Genomic DNA, 18,552 nt, shown 5'->3' on the forward strand with positions numbered 1-18,552 from the left:
AGTCGAGTAAAACAGGTACAGTTAAAAAAAACTCTTTGAATATCGTTGGAATTACGAAAAACGAGGTACACGTAACCATTTCGTGCTATCGTCGTTCCTTTTTTGGTAATTGCAACGCAAAATCAGTTTGTGAGGTTTACTCTACTTTTTTAGTTAAACAAGGCTTTAACATCAATTTATCGTTGCACGAGCATTAAATTTTCGCAACAGTTAGAAGAAAACATAGTACGAGTGATCGTAATGAGAAAGAATAGAAACGGATACTAGACTGTCCGGTAACAGCTACAAAACTGATTTTCATTTTCTACCTAGAACTATATTTTTCGATTGTGGTAAAAAATGAAAGTAGTTAAGAACTGAGCGGTGACCGGAACTAAAATTTTCTCTCAGTGTGCGACAAGACGAAAAAAAAGATGGAGCATAAATTTGGGTCGGGAATTGATGATCAACTTTATTGTTTTTGATAACGTACGGTTGAAATTAAAGAAGAAAAATTCTTGTAATTTAACCATCCCTCTCTTTTCTCTTTCAAAAATCATATTACAAAAACGAGGCGATGAGTATAAATAACATTAATGTAAATAAATAAAATATTCAAACAAGGATGACAATCAATATAGGGAAGTGTAAAAGTACGCTTTTGTCTCGTTTAAAGTATAAATAAGTGATTAAACGATACGGAAACCATTTGATTCAATATTGCCGTGGTAAGCGAAAATTCGGCGCTGTTTATCCGCGCAATTAGGTTTTCTCGGTTGGGAACTGCAGGAGAGGAACCGCGCCTACGTCGTTATAACGCCGCCCCCGAGGGTTGGTTCGCCCGTTTCCCCGACCCCAGAGAGGAACTTCAAAAAGGTGGCAAGGGAGCTGGAATGCATTCTCGGTTGAGTTGTTATGTACGACGAACAGTTTGTCGACGAGACCCACAAACTCGAGCAATCTGTGTACTTTCGAAGAGCTGAGAGAGCGGGCCTGAGTGCCGGAGCTTATGAAAGGGTCGAGGTTTTTGCAAAACGTAAAATGTAATACGCGAAACTTTAATCTGCGTCCTAATTTTCGTTGCCAAATATTGTCTATGTTTTCTTACCTTGACTTACGGCTCGTTTTTTATTTTACTTTTCTTACTTCACGATTAAAATCAATGTATTTTTACGACTCGATTACGACATATAATCGAACATTAAGTATTAATTATCGAATTTATAAATTTGTAGGGCACGATGATTTTCTTGAAGCTGCTAGAACGAGAAATTATAAAATTGTAAACAATTAGAGTTTGCTTATCGGATTTTATATGCAGATTGCTTAAGAATAACTGTTAGATAATTTGTTCGACTTCATTCTAAATTTATTCATTTTTTTTTTTTAAACAAATTATTTTCACAATTTGACTGAGGCAGATTTTTTTATCCTACCGTCGATTTGATATGGCTCTTCGCTGATAAAAATCAATATCGTAGCGCAATTTCGAAATCACAAATAATTAACGATGCAAAGCATAATAAATAAAAAGTTCTTTGATTAAAATGAGTCCAATAATTTTAGACTGAAATCGACAAATCTACTAGGTTCATCACCATATTGCAGAGATTAAAGATCGAAAATTACAGCTGAATTCATCATTTTACTGTTTTTTTTTTCTTTTGCAACTTTAAAAAAAATAAAAAAAAAAAAAGTCATTCCAGCTCGCGAATATTTAAATGCGTGTAATATACTCAGTGTGCGGTTATCTCGCTATTAGATTTACTAAAAGTATGAATTCCCGGCTCGCGAACGTCAGCCTGAAATAACAAAAATTTTTATTATCAATTTTTCAACATTGCAGATCAATGAATATCTTTTTCATTTTTCACAAGAGTGTCGAGGAAATCCATTATAATGTAATTTCAAACAAGCTTGTTATTTGTTTATCGCGACGAACGCGTGCGTGCAGCGTGTGTGATATAAACGGTGAAATAAAGGCCTCCAATCAGGTTCTAATTGCGGTTCGAGCCGCGTCGTAAACGCGAAAAAGAGATACGCCACGCTTTGGGCTCACAGGCGAACGTAAATCAATGATCGACCCCTGCTTCTCGAACCATTAATACACCGAAGGCTCTCAACACTTTCTCATTTATCGTACACGTTAACGTGCAGTCGGCGACTCGCTCCTTTTCCTTTCTTTTTTTTTATACTAATTTCTTTTCTCACCTACAACCGTAGACGAAATTCCATTTCTGAGTGTAATTTGCCAAGTATAGAACAAGAAACATAAATATATTCTGTTTAACAAGATTTACGCTACATAGAAAAAACAAAAAAAAAAAAAACCTTTGTTTCAAATAAACAAGATTTATTTCACACCGTTTAGTAAAATATTTCATCGATTTATTTTAATTAAACACAGTTTTGTTCCAAGTTGATGAATTTTCAATTTCTGTCTTTTCTTTTTGTTCTTGTTTCACTTTTTTTAACTCTGGGATATGCAAATAAGCCTATAAGATTGTTTAGGTATGTTATAAGTGTATTTGACAGACGTTTTCAATTTCTTTTTCAATTAATTTTTATGATTTTGCGAACAATCGTACAGCATAATCAACTCAATATAACCAAACGTACGTATGCAGAAAAGTTCATGAAACATACTTTGACGTTGATACAAAATTGCCGCCGTAGATTTTCACCGAACGTGCTCGTATAAATCGGGCCGAGCAAATCCGTACACCAATAATCTTGTCTAATTGGTATCCCTTTGTTGAGTAATCGACCCCAAAAGCGATGCAGCAACGGGCCGTTGTCAGTGGAAACAGGCGTGCTAACCCCCATCCATGGGGGTAACATGTGGGATCGTGATGGAGTAGATCGGATGAAGTGTAATGTGAATGTATTTGTCGAAAAACGGATGACTCAGGTGATATCGGGGCGGAAGAAGAAGAGGAGGAAGAAGAAGAATCGGTCGGACATCGAGGCGGCAAAGTGCAAGCGCCAAATCCAATAACCTGCAAGCTTGAGGGCATTTGTAGTATGCCTACGGGGGGAATAATTTTTCAACCTTATCCCTGCGCCGCGGGGGAATAAAGCCAGGAGCTCGTTCTCGCTCTGACATCAATTTTGGGTAGCTTAGATCCAATAAGGTATCGGAAAGTGGTTTTTGTGCAGAAGCGGCGAGGGCTAACTAGGGCTTACTCCGGAAAGCCGCCCTTAAATAAGGTCTGTCGGCTCGGTGAGCCGAGATAAGTCTCCGAAGAGCAAGGCTCGGAAATATTGATATTCTTACTCGGCCTGTGCAGCTTTGCATTCGCCGTCGCGACGCTGCAATGGCGCGATTCATCCCTTAAGAAGTAATGGATTTCCTCTCGGTTCGTATGTCATTCACTGATATACGCGAATTCAAAACAAGGCTTATAGAGTCCAAAAACGCGCGATTATTCCGAGCACGATATCAACTGAGTGAGTAAGGAAAATTTTCCTATTTAGATGCGGACTTGGTGCAGGATATCTCAAGGCTTTTTTTCATAGTTTTATATACGTGTGTGAGACAAACGCTGGCTTAGTCGTGGCTTTATTCGCTTCTCATTCACTCGGCGAAGACACAAACTGTAGTTAATTACAACGGAGCTAATTTAAATCAAGACTAATTGATCCTCTCGCTTGTTTGATTACGAAAGTTTTACTCGAGTTGCGGGCCAACCCACCGCGCCAACTTCAATTAAAATTCATCAAAATTACGATTCAGTAACTCTGAGCTGTGCGCGTACCGTCAGTTTCCCTTCTCCATAAAGACGTCCCACGTATCTACCTCCCAGTTTTTCTCTTCTGCATTTCTCTCACGCTTCACGAAAGAAATCTAACAAAAAAAAAAAAAAAAACGACGAAGTACGGACGTGGAAGAAAAATTTCAGAAGTTTCACCCATATATATATATATATATATATATACACATATATATTACATATATATCTACCAGTAAATAATTCACGCGTCGTAATTTCAACCAAGGTCTTTTTTCTCCTCAAGCTATTTACCAGCGACGTCTTATCACGAGGGAATTCCTCAGTCTGAATCGGAATTCCTACATTCTCGAATTTCATCCTGCAACGCCGGAGGTTTAAAAAAAGTCTGTCCGATCACGCCTCGGTTTATGGCCTACAAGCGAATTCAATGCGGCCAGGTGTCGTTATCGTGAAACTCGCATTTCACCTTTAATCGGGATCGCTATTACCGATCGAATTACGGCGCTCAGGTTTTCAGCTCGGCGGTCCAACATGGCAACCGACGCGATTCTCACCTCGAACTTTCGTACTTCCGTCCTATTTTCTATAGTCAACTTTTCCAAGCCTGTACCGAACCGATCTTCTCCGCTCGTGTGAGCGTTTCCGGAATTCCGGGCCACGTTAAAAACCCCGCATTGGTAGCCGAGATTTGAGCCCGTTTATCTCACCGCGTTAATAACACTTCCCGTCACGCCTCTGTGTGTCTCGTTGAGTTTATTTCCCGGTCTAGAACCTGGACGGGTCGACAGACGGACGGGACTTGAACGAATTGATTAATGTCCCTCGCGGCGGTGCAGGTCTTACTTCCATTCGTTAATGTATTCTCATCGCTGACGGTAATTAAGGGGCTCACGGTATACGGTTAATATTCTCGCACCTGGCCGAGAGCGTGGCTGTCCTGCAACTCTATGACTCGATTCTCTCGCAGCCGGTTCTATGATTTACTGTATCATTGCTCGACGCACGGCTTCGACTGTATGAACGTCACGTGCTCAACGACATCGGAATCATTGAAAAGTGGCTCCGTGCTTAAACAGGTGCTAAAAGAACAAATGAAAATTCGACTTTTCTGCAGTTTCGGAGCGATTGAAACAACAACTTTCCATTTGAAAATGTGAACGAGGTACATACTCAGTTCCTACAGGGTGGAGAGACTTTCGTTAATTTATACCACTGGTACATAAGCTTTATAGGTGTATAAGTATGTACCGTATAACGATCATTGAAAGGAGGAGAAGAGCTGGTCTTTAGTCAGACGCAAGCCGGTATTTGCATCTGAATCCTTGGTCCAAACTATTTATCAGGATCGCCCGACGGGAACCTGCCTGGCTTAAATCTCCCCATCTAATCCCCCGGGAATCTGTGCGAAGAAACTCCTGCACCGTACACTTTACATGAACTTCGAACAAGTAATTTACTCGGCTAATTTCGGAATTTTGGTCTCGCGCTTACGTAAAAAAAAAAAAAAAAAAAATTAGGAAAAAATACCAGAGGATGGATGAAGGAAAATTCAGTCAGTTGAGTAACACTAACAAATCATATCTGACCGAATTTCGAAGAAGTCGGATGAAATGAATTCCAATCCCTTTAGCAGCGGCATTCGTAACACTCGAGATAAAATCCGTCTCTTTCTCCCTTTCTCTCGTTGTGTTCTCTGGCCGCGTGAGCTCTTCGTGAAAGTCATAAAGTAACGTCTTAATTATAAAGACGTCGGTCTATAATATGTATGCATGTATGTATGTATGTATGTATGTATGTATGCGTGCATGCATGCATGGATGCAACTATAAGCGTTTCGAGACCCCGCGCCAACTTAAGTGCAGCAAGAGAGACCTTTAGAGTGAATATTCAGCGTTTCTTCAACTGCATAAGTATAAAGCCGAGTCTTTTAACACCGCACGCGTGTGTCCATGAATGCCCGGCTGTGCATATTTATGTTATTCATATAATGTTACACCGGCACCGCAATCTTAATATGTATGTTCTACATCGAGCGAAGCTCTACAGGCGAAGAGAGCGCAGCGTAGCTTTCCCCATGCGCAACGACACGTGAATATGTGCGTATAAGTATGTATATTGACATATTCATAAAAGTACCAACTTTGCAGGACGGTATGTAGTGGTTTGTTTATTTATTTTATTTTTATTCAAAAACGCAATTCTTCGCACTGTAACGTGAAGAAAACAAAATTGTTTCCTCGTGCGACGTAATTACGTCAAGATCTTCCGGTTCTGAGACGCTCACTTCCGGATCCTTGGTTAACAGGAATTATCTTGTACATTTAAGTACTATTTTCTCATAGGAACAAAAATCCCCGTTTTGAAAATTTTTAAGAACAAATTTTGTGGAACGATGATAAATTGCTTGTGATTTTTGCAAGCTCAATCTAATTTTTCATCTTTCATTTGTGCAACCTATCTCGAACAATGCTCATACAGTGATGATATTTTTGACGATTTATCGATTCTTCACGAATACAAGGTTTTTTCGTTAGAATCGATCTAACGAATCCTATTGAAAAAAGAAAACGTCTTTTCTAACTCTTCGACGTTAATTTATTTTTTCCTTTAGCTATTCTTGTTGACAATAATGTTACTCAACTATTCTCAGCTTACGAAATAAATTTCCTAAAGATCGTAGAATAGAGTTAATAAGATAGGAATTTATGTAATATCTTGATATTCTCATTTCTTGAATGATTCTGAAGAATCGAGTTTTTCAAAAACTTGAAAAGGCAACATACTTATGTTATAAAATAATTTTCTAAATTTCGGTACCCCAATAATTTTGGCACTGTTCGTAAGGGAATTTGCATTGCAAATTTCACAATAAATTAGATTAACTGATGTTTCAGTGAATCAGAAAATTTATCGATCGAGAAACTGCCGAAGAATCATCGCGAAATAGAGCTGTTTTTTTATTTGTTTTTTTTTTTTGCATTATACACGTGTTCTGCTTGCACAAATCCGCATGAATTGCAGCTTACAATTCGGTACAGTCCGCTGCTACTGCGCGCTGTGCAGACGTATAAACGATGCGAAAATAAACAAGAATGAAAGTGAGATAGGCCAGAGTACATAACTTCAGATTTAAAGCAGCCATATGCGAATCGGAATGCAAAGAGAAGAGAAGAGAGAGGGAGCACGGGGTTTCTAGATCCTTTGGAAAGATGGGGGAAATAAATAAATAAAACACCACACTTCTGCTTCTTAATTGACGTACTTAAGTCTCGAGTAATCATCATTACGTCGGATTATTACACCATCGTCTTCGTTGTCATTCTGCAAGTTAGGGCGAATTTATCTCCTGCTGTTTTTTCATCAATAATTGATTGATTTTTCAATCTTTTATCCCATTTTTACCACCGACTTTGACCGCAGTTGCAATTTTTCTCTAAAAGAACTCGAATCACCCGCCCTCCAGCGAATCTCCGGATCATTAGCGTTTCGCTCGTGTCAGCCTCGGGCTATAATCGGGTTTACGGTTACTTACCTACAACAGTTTCTACGGATAACTCTCCCGCGGTTTATCCCATGTACACTTGGCCTCGGTGTTTCCAAATTAGCTGACTTTATCGACGGTTCGATTATGTTGGCAATGCAGAATCAGCCGCTGGTCGCGGAGTAGGCTTTTTATTTTGCTGAAAATGATTGTTGATTTGTCGGTTTTTTTTTTTTTATTTTACGAATATGTAGATTCTACGGTCATTATAGGTTACGTTACGTTGGGCTTACAAAGATTGAACCGGTAGCCCTGCGGGCCGATTCTACGTTGCCAACGTAATCGACTCATCGAAAAAATAATCCGTTTCAGAATCACTGCGGCCAAGTGTACGTTATACCTTTGGCTATGTGCACATAGCGGCTACAGCAGCACAGCTCAGAAAAGTTTATATGCATATTCGATGCCCATCTCGCCTTCCGGCATTTTGGTGGCGTGTTATCTGTAGTGAAAGATGGAGAAAGAGAGAGGCAGAAATCTGAGGAAATCACAGGAAACCCTCGTTGTATTTTACTAGTTTCGTAAATTATAACCCAGGTGGATGAATATATTGGAACTCGGTGGATATACGCGACCTATATTTTTCGTCGTTTTAGATTTGGCAAATTTCAACTGAACACGTGAAATTTGTTACCTCGAAAATTCGATTCATCGTGTTTTTGCACTGTTGATAATTAAAAGAAATATCTGGGCTTTTCGATTTTTTAGTTTTTCATTCAGAATACTTGATTTGATCTGAATATACATATATATACTTGATTTAGATCTGAACTGATTTCGAGGGTAAGAATTAAAACGCGAAGAATCTTACGAGCATTAATTATTGGAAGATATATTTATCGAATTCGAAGATCGTAAGATTGTAGGTTTTCGCTATTGAAAAGATTGAACGGGTATTAAAAGTATTGAAATTTAAAATAATAAATAAATTTTCGAGATCCAACAAGAAACACTAGTTTGTTCAGTTGCAATTCATGTACGTTTCAGACATTGCAAACTAAAAGACACGTAGTTTTCTCGACTTTTGCCTCAATATTTGATTGTTTCATAGCAATTGCGTTATTGCATCACTCCTGTCGTATTCGTGATCACGGAAAAAGCTGAAATCATCGCTTTTTGAACTGATTGTGAGAATTGAAACAATTTATCGGTTTCTGTACATCGAATGAAATCAATGACCTAAATAACCAAACCTGAATTGTATATTGAAGATATTTACAATTTAGTTGAATGTTCAAAATTCATGCGCAAAATAAGGTTAACACTGTTAACAATTTGAATATTTAAGGGTTGTGAAAACTGCACAGGAGAATAAAAAAAAAACTAAAAACTAAAAACCTAACTCTGGTTATTCGAAAATAACAAGAATAAGTCAAAAATAGGTATCGCCTCTATTTACGCAATATGAAAACATTACTCAGGGAAAATTGCACGTCTCAGGTCCTGATGAATGTATAAAAGTGGGATAATTTATCGTTTTCGTTATAAATCAACACGGTAATAATAAATACCTGCATAAATTTTACCAACGAGCAAAAAATATGTACATACCTGTACCTACATCACGTTCTGTACCTAAAAACAAATGACAGGATTCGGTTTCGCTTAGCGTGTCAATTTCGCGGCTTGCGGGGTAACGAAGGTAAGACAAAAGAAAGAGAGAGAGAGAGAGAGAATGTATATTGCAATTGCAAATTTTATACCGTTTTAATCAAGTTGCAGACGAGGTTTCCGCCGTTCAGGTCTTTGCGGTAATCGAATCTATGTAACGACGCCGCATGCCGGGTCCCGATAGCTAACGAAATTAAATGTAATTTGAATTTTATTTGCAATTCAATCGATTCCGAACCGCGACGAGTCGCGACCCCCAATCTGAGGGAAATTAGGAGGAGAGAAACCCGTTCGGCGAATCGTTGAATATTAACGGAAATATCCTGCCTGTAGCCTCTAGGTATACGAGTATAAAAATCTGTATATTATACACACGCGTCGGCTTGTTTTCAGCTTCGCGAAATATGCGCGCGTGCCAATTCGCTTTTTTCATATCTCGGTTATTAGTTTCATATCCGCACAGCGATCCTTTGATACAAAATTTTTACCCCCTCAGGCGGTTCTGGTTTTTGTTGTTCAATATCACTGGCTAACTACTGAAAATGGATTGTTTGCTTTTATTCACTCTTATTCGTACGCTACAAATGTATAATTATTTTCACTGGAATTCGATATCCAGCGAGGAATTTTAGCTACGCTGCTGAGTTAATCATAACGACGGAATTTGAAAAAGCGTGAAAATCGGTTTTCCGAAAGACGAGACTTTTTTTTTTTTAGTCAGAGAACTGACAGCGAGAGTGCACAGAAATTCAGGATTGTGTGTTGGTAAAAGCGGGCGGAAACGTTGACGCAGCGAAAAAAATTTTTTGTTGAAACGTGAAATATTTCCGTTCTCCGAATTAGTAAAATTTCGTGAAAATCAAGGCAATTAAGTAAAACGCATAGAGTAAATGATAAAAAATTCGGAGGAATCTCATATTTCACCGATTCAACATTCTCGAAAAACAGAAAAACACGAAAACTTCGTATTTACAAAAATCGATTGCACAGTAGATGAAATTGATAATCGAGAGGAGATGACAAGATTGTAACAATAAGTTTTGAAAATAGAATTTTAAAATATGCAAGCGATCCTCCGTGTAAAATTAATTCCAAACAGGCGTAAAATCTCTCCGGAAATCTCTTGTAATTTTTTTCTTGTCGCCTTGAGACACGAGATTCAACGACTACGATACGCCCACCTTGAATCGGCAGGATTTTAGTCACGTGGCCGATCGGAGGGACCGATGCATTTAATTCCGGATAACGAGGCGTCGTTTGCGCCGATTAACCCGCGCCGCTATCCTCTCGATTATTCGCGTTTCATGCCGACTCGAGACGGTGGAAACCGGTCCGAGAATCGCTAATCAGCCCCTAATTGCCCAGAACTTAACGCTCAAACTTATCGTTAGTTTCGAAATTCTCTCAGCTGTCGTCCTCTGACTCAAACTTTCGCCACAGACGAAATTAGGAGGCTCTTTACGAGGAACAAACCTCTTCGCTCTTGTAACTTTGACAGGAGTGTCTCCTCGAAGGAGACTAATTTCCCACGCCTGAGGAAATAAATTTTCAATTCTTCGGGTCCTTGACTATTCTCACTTAATACCAAAATCGAAAAATATGGTTCGAGGTATGGAATAAAAAATAGTAAATATTCTTCTCGATTACGGTCACTCGTATTATATTCATATTCTCGCAACTGTTGCGACAATTTGATGTTGGTGAAGCGATAGATTGACGATAATTCCTTATTGAAATGAAAAGTACGTAGGATACTGTCTAACGAAGTGATCAAATGTCGCGATAACCAAAAAATGGAAAATTTATTCATACTTGTTCCAAATTTTCCGGTGCGGAACCCGCAGAATTCTTATGGAAATTAGCTGGATTTTCAGTATGTTATACTTCATATCTTCCCGATCAAAAGTTATCTCAGACACAAGTTCCAAAAATCAGTAGTTTGCGAGATACGGGCTTCGGAAGGAAGGTATACAGATTTTTCGATATTCATTCGAATCATAACGTGATTTTTAGGAATTACAAAGCTTCGATAAGGGGAACTTGAAATCAAATGAATCACTCAAAAACTGCACAGTCGATTCACAGAGACTCGCGTGCTTATTGCCAGAGTCGGGGAGTCTCGTTCTTCTCGCGAAATCTGACGTTGAACCTCTTTCCAGTAAACTGGCGAGTTCATGAATGCAGGAATTAATCACACCTTCCTGCTTATCTTTAAAAATGAAACGCGCAGTTTTTTGAGCGATTTGTTTGATTTCAAGTCCCCTTGAAGCTTTGTAATTCATGAAAATGACGAAATCCACATAAATATGCAAAAATCCATACAGCCCCTTTCCGAAGCTTATATCTCAGAAGCTACTGATTTTTGGGACTTCTGTCAATGAGAACTTTTCGTATAACGTAATGAAAATCCAGCCAATTCGACCGGGAGCTAATTTCCATAAGGATTCCGCGTGGTCCTTTGTACAATATTAAAACCGTTGTTATACCGAGGCTCATTTCATTAGAATATCAACTAGCGACTGTAAGATATGAAAATTTTATCTCAGTGCGTTTAATTTCCCCCAGTGAATGCCTCTGAAACGAATCCCCGTTTACTCTATGCAAAATTAATTCGACATCACCTCGCCGCGGTAGTTGGGAAAATTCTGATCACCTATCCCCGCGAGGATGCGGAGCCAATGTTGCATTTAAGTTTCGCGCTTAGGGAAGAGAAGAGGGTGAAACGGGAAACGGTCGAAGAATGGGGCTGCGTTAAACGTAAACGGGTGTGGCAACTTAAGAGGGGCGGCTTCCTCTTCTACTTCTTCTTCTTCTTCATCTTCCCCTCCTCGGTAGCTGCAAGATAAATTATTAAGTAAAGTAATTCTGAAGCAATCTCCTCTTCTCTTCCGCTTGTCGGATGCTCCGCGACTGAATACACGTGACGCGGCTACGTGCATCGTTTTGAAAATCCGCAACGCTCGATGGAGATGTTTGCATTTCTTGCTGAGCAGAAATTACCGTCGATATCAGACGTCCTTTGCCCAAATGTCAAATACATTTCCTTTCCGTAGCGTGAAGAACGATTCCATCGGGTTTATTGGAATGAAAATTCTTGCAAAACTGTAGAATCTCAAGTTTGACTTACAATTAATCGAACTATTCTGATTTACATTCGAATTAACTTTCGCTAAGCAAATATTTTACTACAACCTGATTGTTCGGGTTGATTAATTTCGCTCAGTATGTTTCGGTCGGATATTATTTCACATAGTGTAAAAAATTTGTACTTCCGTTCGAAAAGCTCTATCTGTTTCAATTTTTCTTATAAAATCATTCCGAAATATTGACTTGCGAATGAAAACTTTCCGAACCGTCAACACTTTCGTAAATTGAAAATATGTGTGAATAACGTCAATCGTAAATTGCGAGTGACTCAATTTAATAACTATAATCGTCAAATTATAAATTGAACGTATACATGGTAAATTATTTCATATTTTCGCGATAAAAAGTGTGACACGAAGAGGATTTCCAAGAAAGACGATTTTCTATGTTACTCGAACTTTAGTATCAAGAAAAATATTGAAACCTGTAATCGATCCAAATCGACTTCGGGAGAATCCTTGATTCCTTTATCGATGAAACCTTATCCATAGTTGAAGGTACGTGCGTCAGGTTGCCTCAAAAAAAAAAACTTGATAAAAAATGTCGATGCGCCACGTCTAAAAAAAACTCGCACGGCGTTTCCCTTCCAGGAGGTTCAATATCACGTTATTAACTATGGTTTAATGAAGTGGCCGATCGAATTTAGGCACCCTAATGTACGTGAGTCGAAAGAGCTTACAGTTTCACCGACGCGTCTCCTGAATTGGTTCAGTTACGAGAACAACGCAAATTCGAGTACAAGTCACTAAATATAATCATAAAGCTGCGGTAGGCAAAAGGCGAGGGTTGAACCAAGGTAAAAATCATGATTATTTAAATATCCGAGAGTAGCCGACTGCAGGAAGGATAACAGTTTTTCAGTTTTAAGTATAAAAGGCCTGGAGAACAAAGGGCGAGTGGGTACCGAGGCATCGCCAATACCCTGCACCACGTTTTTTGGCGCCTTGGAACTACACGCGGGAGATTTTCTCGGAGAATTTACTTTCAGCAAGATTAATTGCGCTTTACGGTGGCCTCTTTGTTTACGTCTACGTTCGCCTGCCAAAACTAACCGGCCATGTTGGTAACCGGCAGATTATATGGACCCGGGTATATATACTCGGTTTTATAGGATCCACCTTAGCCGTTAACGAGACTTGACAGCCTGCAGGGGTTATTCACTCTGCTCGAGATTCGCTCCGAGGACGCTGGAATCTCGCGTTTATCATCTCAGGGGATGGATAAAACCCACGAAGATCAAACGGTGCCGTGCAGTTTTTGTGTTCTTTGAAATCGTTTGAAATCGTCTTGGAGTTGTCCAGCTTATATTGACGACAGCTCAGACTTGGACGAAATCAAATTATATTCCAATCATGAATTCTTCGTAGAAAAGAACATTCAAAGTCCGAATCAAAGGTATCGAAACTGTTCGAGATCAATTCAAAAAATTTTCCAGCTCGACCCTGGTTGAAAGTCCCGTGATAATATTATTAAAAACATGAATCACCCTCTAAGGGATATTTGCATGATGATAGAAACCGTTATAATCGTTCAATTCTGCAAAGAATTCAATGAACACGATTTCCCGGTGAAAGCGAAGTAAAAACTCGATGAAAACTGACGTGAAATGATTCTGATGACTCGAGGAAATCAGTCAAGTCGCGTAATCCGGAATAAGATCTAGGTAAAAAGGTTAATCGAGTCGTGAATCTCTTCTTAAGGAACAAGTTGAACGATGATAGAAACCATTGAAAATATTCAGTTTTTCAAAGAATTTAACGAGCATGATTCCCCGGTAATAAAAAGAGGTGAAATGATTCCGAAAATTCAGGCAACAGACTTGAGTTGATACGAAGTTAAATCGCTGCTCAGGGGTGGGTTGAAGTTCTGAAAGCGTCCAATGCCGAATTATTTGGTGGTGAAGCTTGAAGTAGAGGGATCAAACTTTTACGAAACAACAAAATTTCGAATGACCGGAAACCCGACGGTTCAAAGTTCTAAAATGCGAGATTCGGAAAATTCAAGTTACGATAGGGCAATATTCCGAAAAATAAGGTTTCGATAGAGTAAAATTCCGGAAATCAAAATATACTCACACAGCATGGTTTACTCAACGAGTGGGTGTAAAAAATCAGAATTCGAAAATTTGAATGACCAGGTTTCTGAACGTAAAAATATCGAGAATCCAAAACAAAAAAAAAAGTCAAAGTGGTGAATTTCATCAAGCCAGAAATTCAGGAAACTGAAAAACTTCGATCACTCAGAATCTCGATGTTTCAGACTTAAAAATTTTCTCATTTTCGCACTTTCGGAACTTTGACTTGTCGGAGTTACGCCCTTTCGTCATTTTGTCATTTCGGAACTTTGAGCTTCGGGTTTCGGACCATTCGAAAATTCGATGTTTCGTCAAAGTTTAATTTCTTTACTTTAAGTTTCGCCACCAAAAAATTCGGAATTCGGAACTTTACACTTTCGGAATTTCAACCCCGCCCCGTTGCTCGAAGAATGGTTTAGTGACTGATCAATGACCGAAATGTAGCCCCGGGTCAAAGACCTGGCGGAAAATTGAGGAAATCGGTTTTGGCTAAAATTGTAGAAGATTAAGGCCAATAAGACAAAAAAAAAAAAAAGAACAAAAAAAAGAAAAGAAAAAGAGGAAGAAGAAGAAGGAAGCGATTAACGCACCAACGGTTTTCTCCAACGAGTGATTAACGTGGGTAAGAGAAGCGGGCGGAGTTTGGGAGACGCGAGTGAAGTTTCACGGTTTCACGAGGTGTCTGCTTCAGCCGTTCCTAAATCTTCGCTCTTCTCGAATTACCCACTTAACTAGATAAAGTAGACACCAAGTCCTAAATCACTGTTTATCCGTGTTCCATCCATCCATCCATTCGTCATCTGGCGTTTAAAGTAAAAGACAAAGACTCGCCACCGACTGTCTATCAGTTTCGCCTTTCGGCCGCAGAAGGAGAGCAGCGTGCAATGTCGCGAGTTGTCGGCCAATCAACGGAGAGACACGCGTGTGAATAAATTAAAATTAAAATTTATGCGCATATAAATTACAATCGGAGCTGGACTGCACTCGCACTTTTGACCTGAAGCGATGACCGACCACGCAACGGAAATTGATTCCCAGATTTATCTCTTCATTAATTTATACCGTAAATCAATTTTTTAACCGTCTCAAATCTCAATCGCGAAACAAGTTTTTAACTGTCATTCACGTCGACCCGCTGATAAAGAGCTCAATAAGTGTAGTGGTAGAAAATGAAGAACGTGTTGTTATGATTGATTGGAAAATTTTTAAAATCATTGTGTCAGCGTCTTTTAAAACCACTTTAGAGTTGGTCAAGAATATTTGACCCAGTCCAGTTTCCTTAGCACCGAATCAAACGATTGCTCTAATCCAGAATTTCCTGTTTGAAATACTGTCAAGAACCGAGTCAGAGATTCAAACAGTTCAATTTCTTTTTGAAATCTGTTGAAACCCATTTTTTCGCAACATTATTTGAATTACCTACCATTGCGAAATCGGTGTAAGGTACAGTTTCAATCGTGAATCCGCTCGAAAACACAGCGTAAAATCGAATTGGCAACTTGACAGCCCTTTAAAATTCAAAATTGCGGCAATCCTATCAGATTAAGTAACAGCTGCTCAAAATTAGGTTCAACGTTCATTTTCGTGATGAATTCCCTGATAAAAAAAAACTGTAGAAAATTTAACAAAAATCCAACTTGCTGGAATTAATCTAAAGAACGAAGACATTCGAGATGGGTTTTGGTCCCAGAATATTGATCAGTCGCCACTTTGCTGAGCAGTAGTTAAAAGCTCGTCGTTCTGCTGACTGACCACAACCCATTCGGCGGACTATTAAAGTCCACTAAACGCGATAAGTTTGGGAATTTGTGAGTAATAACTCGACGGCTAAGGCGATGTAATTGACGCCCATAAAGCGGCGGAATGGCGACGATCTCGAAAAATTCAAAGGTCGTGACTTTCCGTAGGTGCCCTGCGGTCGAAATCGAAGTGACCAGCTTACTGACCCTCGTTTTTATTACTCTGTTTCAGACCAATGCGGAAAGTGTCGCGCAGGCACAAGAAGACTAAACCTAAACAAGTACTGCAAAAGAGACTTCGGTGAGTTAGCAATTAAATCATCATGAATCTTTGTTGAAGATGTCATATTTAAAGTCCCGTCGTAAAACGCTGCAGAGATTAGAACAAATGCGACAATTGACCTACGAGGGTGCTTATTTATTACTCTGAAGACCACACGCGTGTCCAACGATCTGCGAATGGCGCGCATTTTCTAGCTTGACATTCATTTGCGGTTATGCAAGTGAAATGGAATCAGTTTCGTCGAAGCCGACGCAACTTTTGGTAGTATCGCCAGTTGCTCTGATGAATTCGTCAACTTTTTTGAAGTTTATAATTTTACGGCAATCATTAAACCACTTTAAATCTATGGATTACGATTAGTAATGACCTGTACTTTTCTCATTTTTTGAAAAAAAATTTGGGCTTGCTATCGTGATCAGAGAATAATTCATATTTTCAACATACGCGTTCATGAATCTTTAAAAAAACGTAACATTTTACGCAATTGCGATTTTTATGTGTTTAGCTGTAACCTGGAAGCTTTTAAGGTCACTGAATTCGAATCTGATAGCAAAATTTGAAAATTCAATACCGTGAAAAACAAAAAAATAGATCCCAGAAAATTGTTAGATGTGTGCGAAAATTATGTTTTCTAAATCAGAAAATTCTAAATAGTTCAAATCCAATATGGTGGACTAATTCTAGTAAATACGTAGATTTTTATAGAAGCTTAGACCCAAACGCTTCAGATGTCAGAATAGAAAAACTTTGAGACGGTGAAATTTAGTATAATGAATCTGAAATTAGAAAAAAAATTTTAAGGAAAAAAATCGTGGTATAATTCGAATAATTTCGCAGATTGTGAATCGGAATATGAATGCAAGTTAAAATTTATTGAATAATCGAAAACAATCATGTTTAATATCCATCAAATTCTTTATTCCTAATTTATTTGATAAAAATTCGAGTCTCGTCTGTAAAAAATTGTCAATATTGAACAAAATTCATGTAACAATATTTTAACTGTAAATTCCGACATATCGAATCCCCACTTTGATTCTCTCGCGAGTTTTCTTAACTTACCCACAACGACTTGTATCAAAATTGTGAAATTGTGGTGAAAACTTGCGAACTTTTTTGTTTTCAATAGCACGAAACTCTTGACCGTGATCGTAATTTTTTCGAAGGGCGTCAACTTTGGGGCTGAGCTTTTTCAAATTTCGATCTCGGTGATCAGCGACGAAGCCTCACAGCTGTAAGGACGGGAAAAAGAAATCTCGACGTTATTTCGGGAGCTTTTTTTTACTGTCCGCCGGGTGTTCCGGGAGCAGCTCTGATCCTCGTTCAGGCAAAGACTTCAATAATAGACCTGCATACCGTCGGAGCTTTTGCACGCTTTTGAGTTTGACGCGGCACGCGCGGAATGGCCTTCTGCCTGTCCGGCGGCTTGATTCAGCGTAGATAAATCTTCCCGAGGTCCGAACGGCTCAAACGCGTCTCTCGCCCCGGAATAGCAAACCGGCACCGTGAAATTTTAGCCCCGGATTTCGCAGACCGTCTTTCGCCGCGAATCGTGCGCTCCTCGAAATATTTCCAATTCAAATGAAGGAAGTAAAAAAAATTTCGATCTCTGCTTTGGTAGTTAGGAAATTTTCACCACAGCTGGTTTCGCGATGGTAATTTTTATTTATTTTTTTCCACGATTCAAATATTATTTCTAACATCGGGAAAAAATGTCAATTTGTATAAGAGCAGAAAAACTTTTGAACCACTTGATTATACTTATGATTTTAAATATTGTCCAGCTGTATACCTGACGTGTAGAAATTTATAATCAAGTTTTGAAGAACTTGACAAAATTTCTATCATTTTAACAGATTGAATGCTTGTTTCGTTGTAACTCTTACGATATACAATTTCACTGAAATTTTGCGGTAGATCAAATTCCAGTGTGGTTATTAATTCGAACCAATGACGTCAAAAACCTTCGAAAGGATGATCCGGTATTATTTTAACGACGCGACAAGCGCGTATCGTCGGAATATACGATGCTTGCGAGGCTGCATCAGCATCGATAAATTGGAATCATGTGTATAAATTAATCTGTGGTGATGGTGATGATGACGATCATCATCATAATCATCCCACTAGGCGAGCTGGCCAATTGCTCTCCTCTAGAATTTATCGTGTAACGTAGGAATGACGAATGAATTAACGAAATTATCGCTGACGCGATGCGGTTACATTCGCCAATATATCCTGCAACGCCCACGCATTGCGATCCATAGATCATCGGCGCAACCCGGCGTCGGTTAATGTCCACTAATTTCTACCCTGCATATACGTATATATATATACATTTGAATCGGATTCAGTTGCTCTGCAGGGATTGGAAATTCCATCATTAGTCTATTTATCGAATCGCGCAAGCTTCTTCTAGGTATGGATTATATATACGTTTATAG

At 38.9% G+C, this 18,552-nt stretch overlaps 1 protein-coding gene across 3 annotated transcripts in view; it reads left to right on the forward strand.

Moving 5' to 3' along the window:
* The window catches only part of LOC124216115 (netrin-1), a 138,080-nt gene that overhangs the window by 108,712 nt on the left and 10,816 nt on the right, over positions 1-18,552 (forward strand). For all 3 annotated transcript variants that reach the window (XM_069135037.1, XM_046620262.2, XM_046620261.2), the window contains one exon: positions 16,058-16,126. In XM_069135037.1, the coding sequence (XP_068991138.1) occupies positions 16,058-16,126 (69 nt within the window). The remainder of the gene's footprint in view (positions 1-16,057; positions 16,127-18,552) is intronic.

Source organism: Neodiprion pinetum, chromosome 4, assembly GCF_021155775.2.
Source record: "Neodiprion pinetum isolate iyNeoPine1 chromosome 4, iyNeoPine1.2, whole genome shotgun sequence".
NCBI classification, from domain to species: Eukaryota; Metazoa; Arthropoda; class Insecta; order Hymenoptera; family Diprionidae; genus Neodiprion; species Neodiprion pinetum.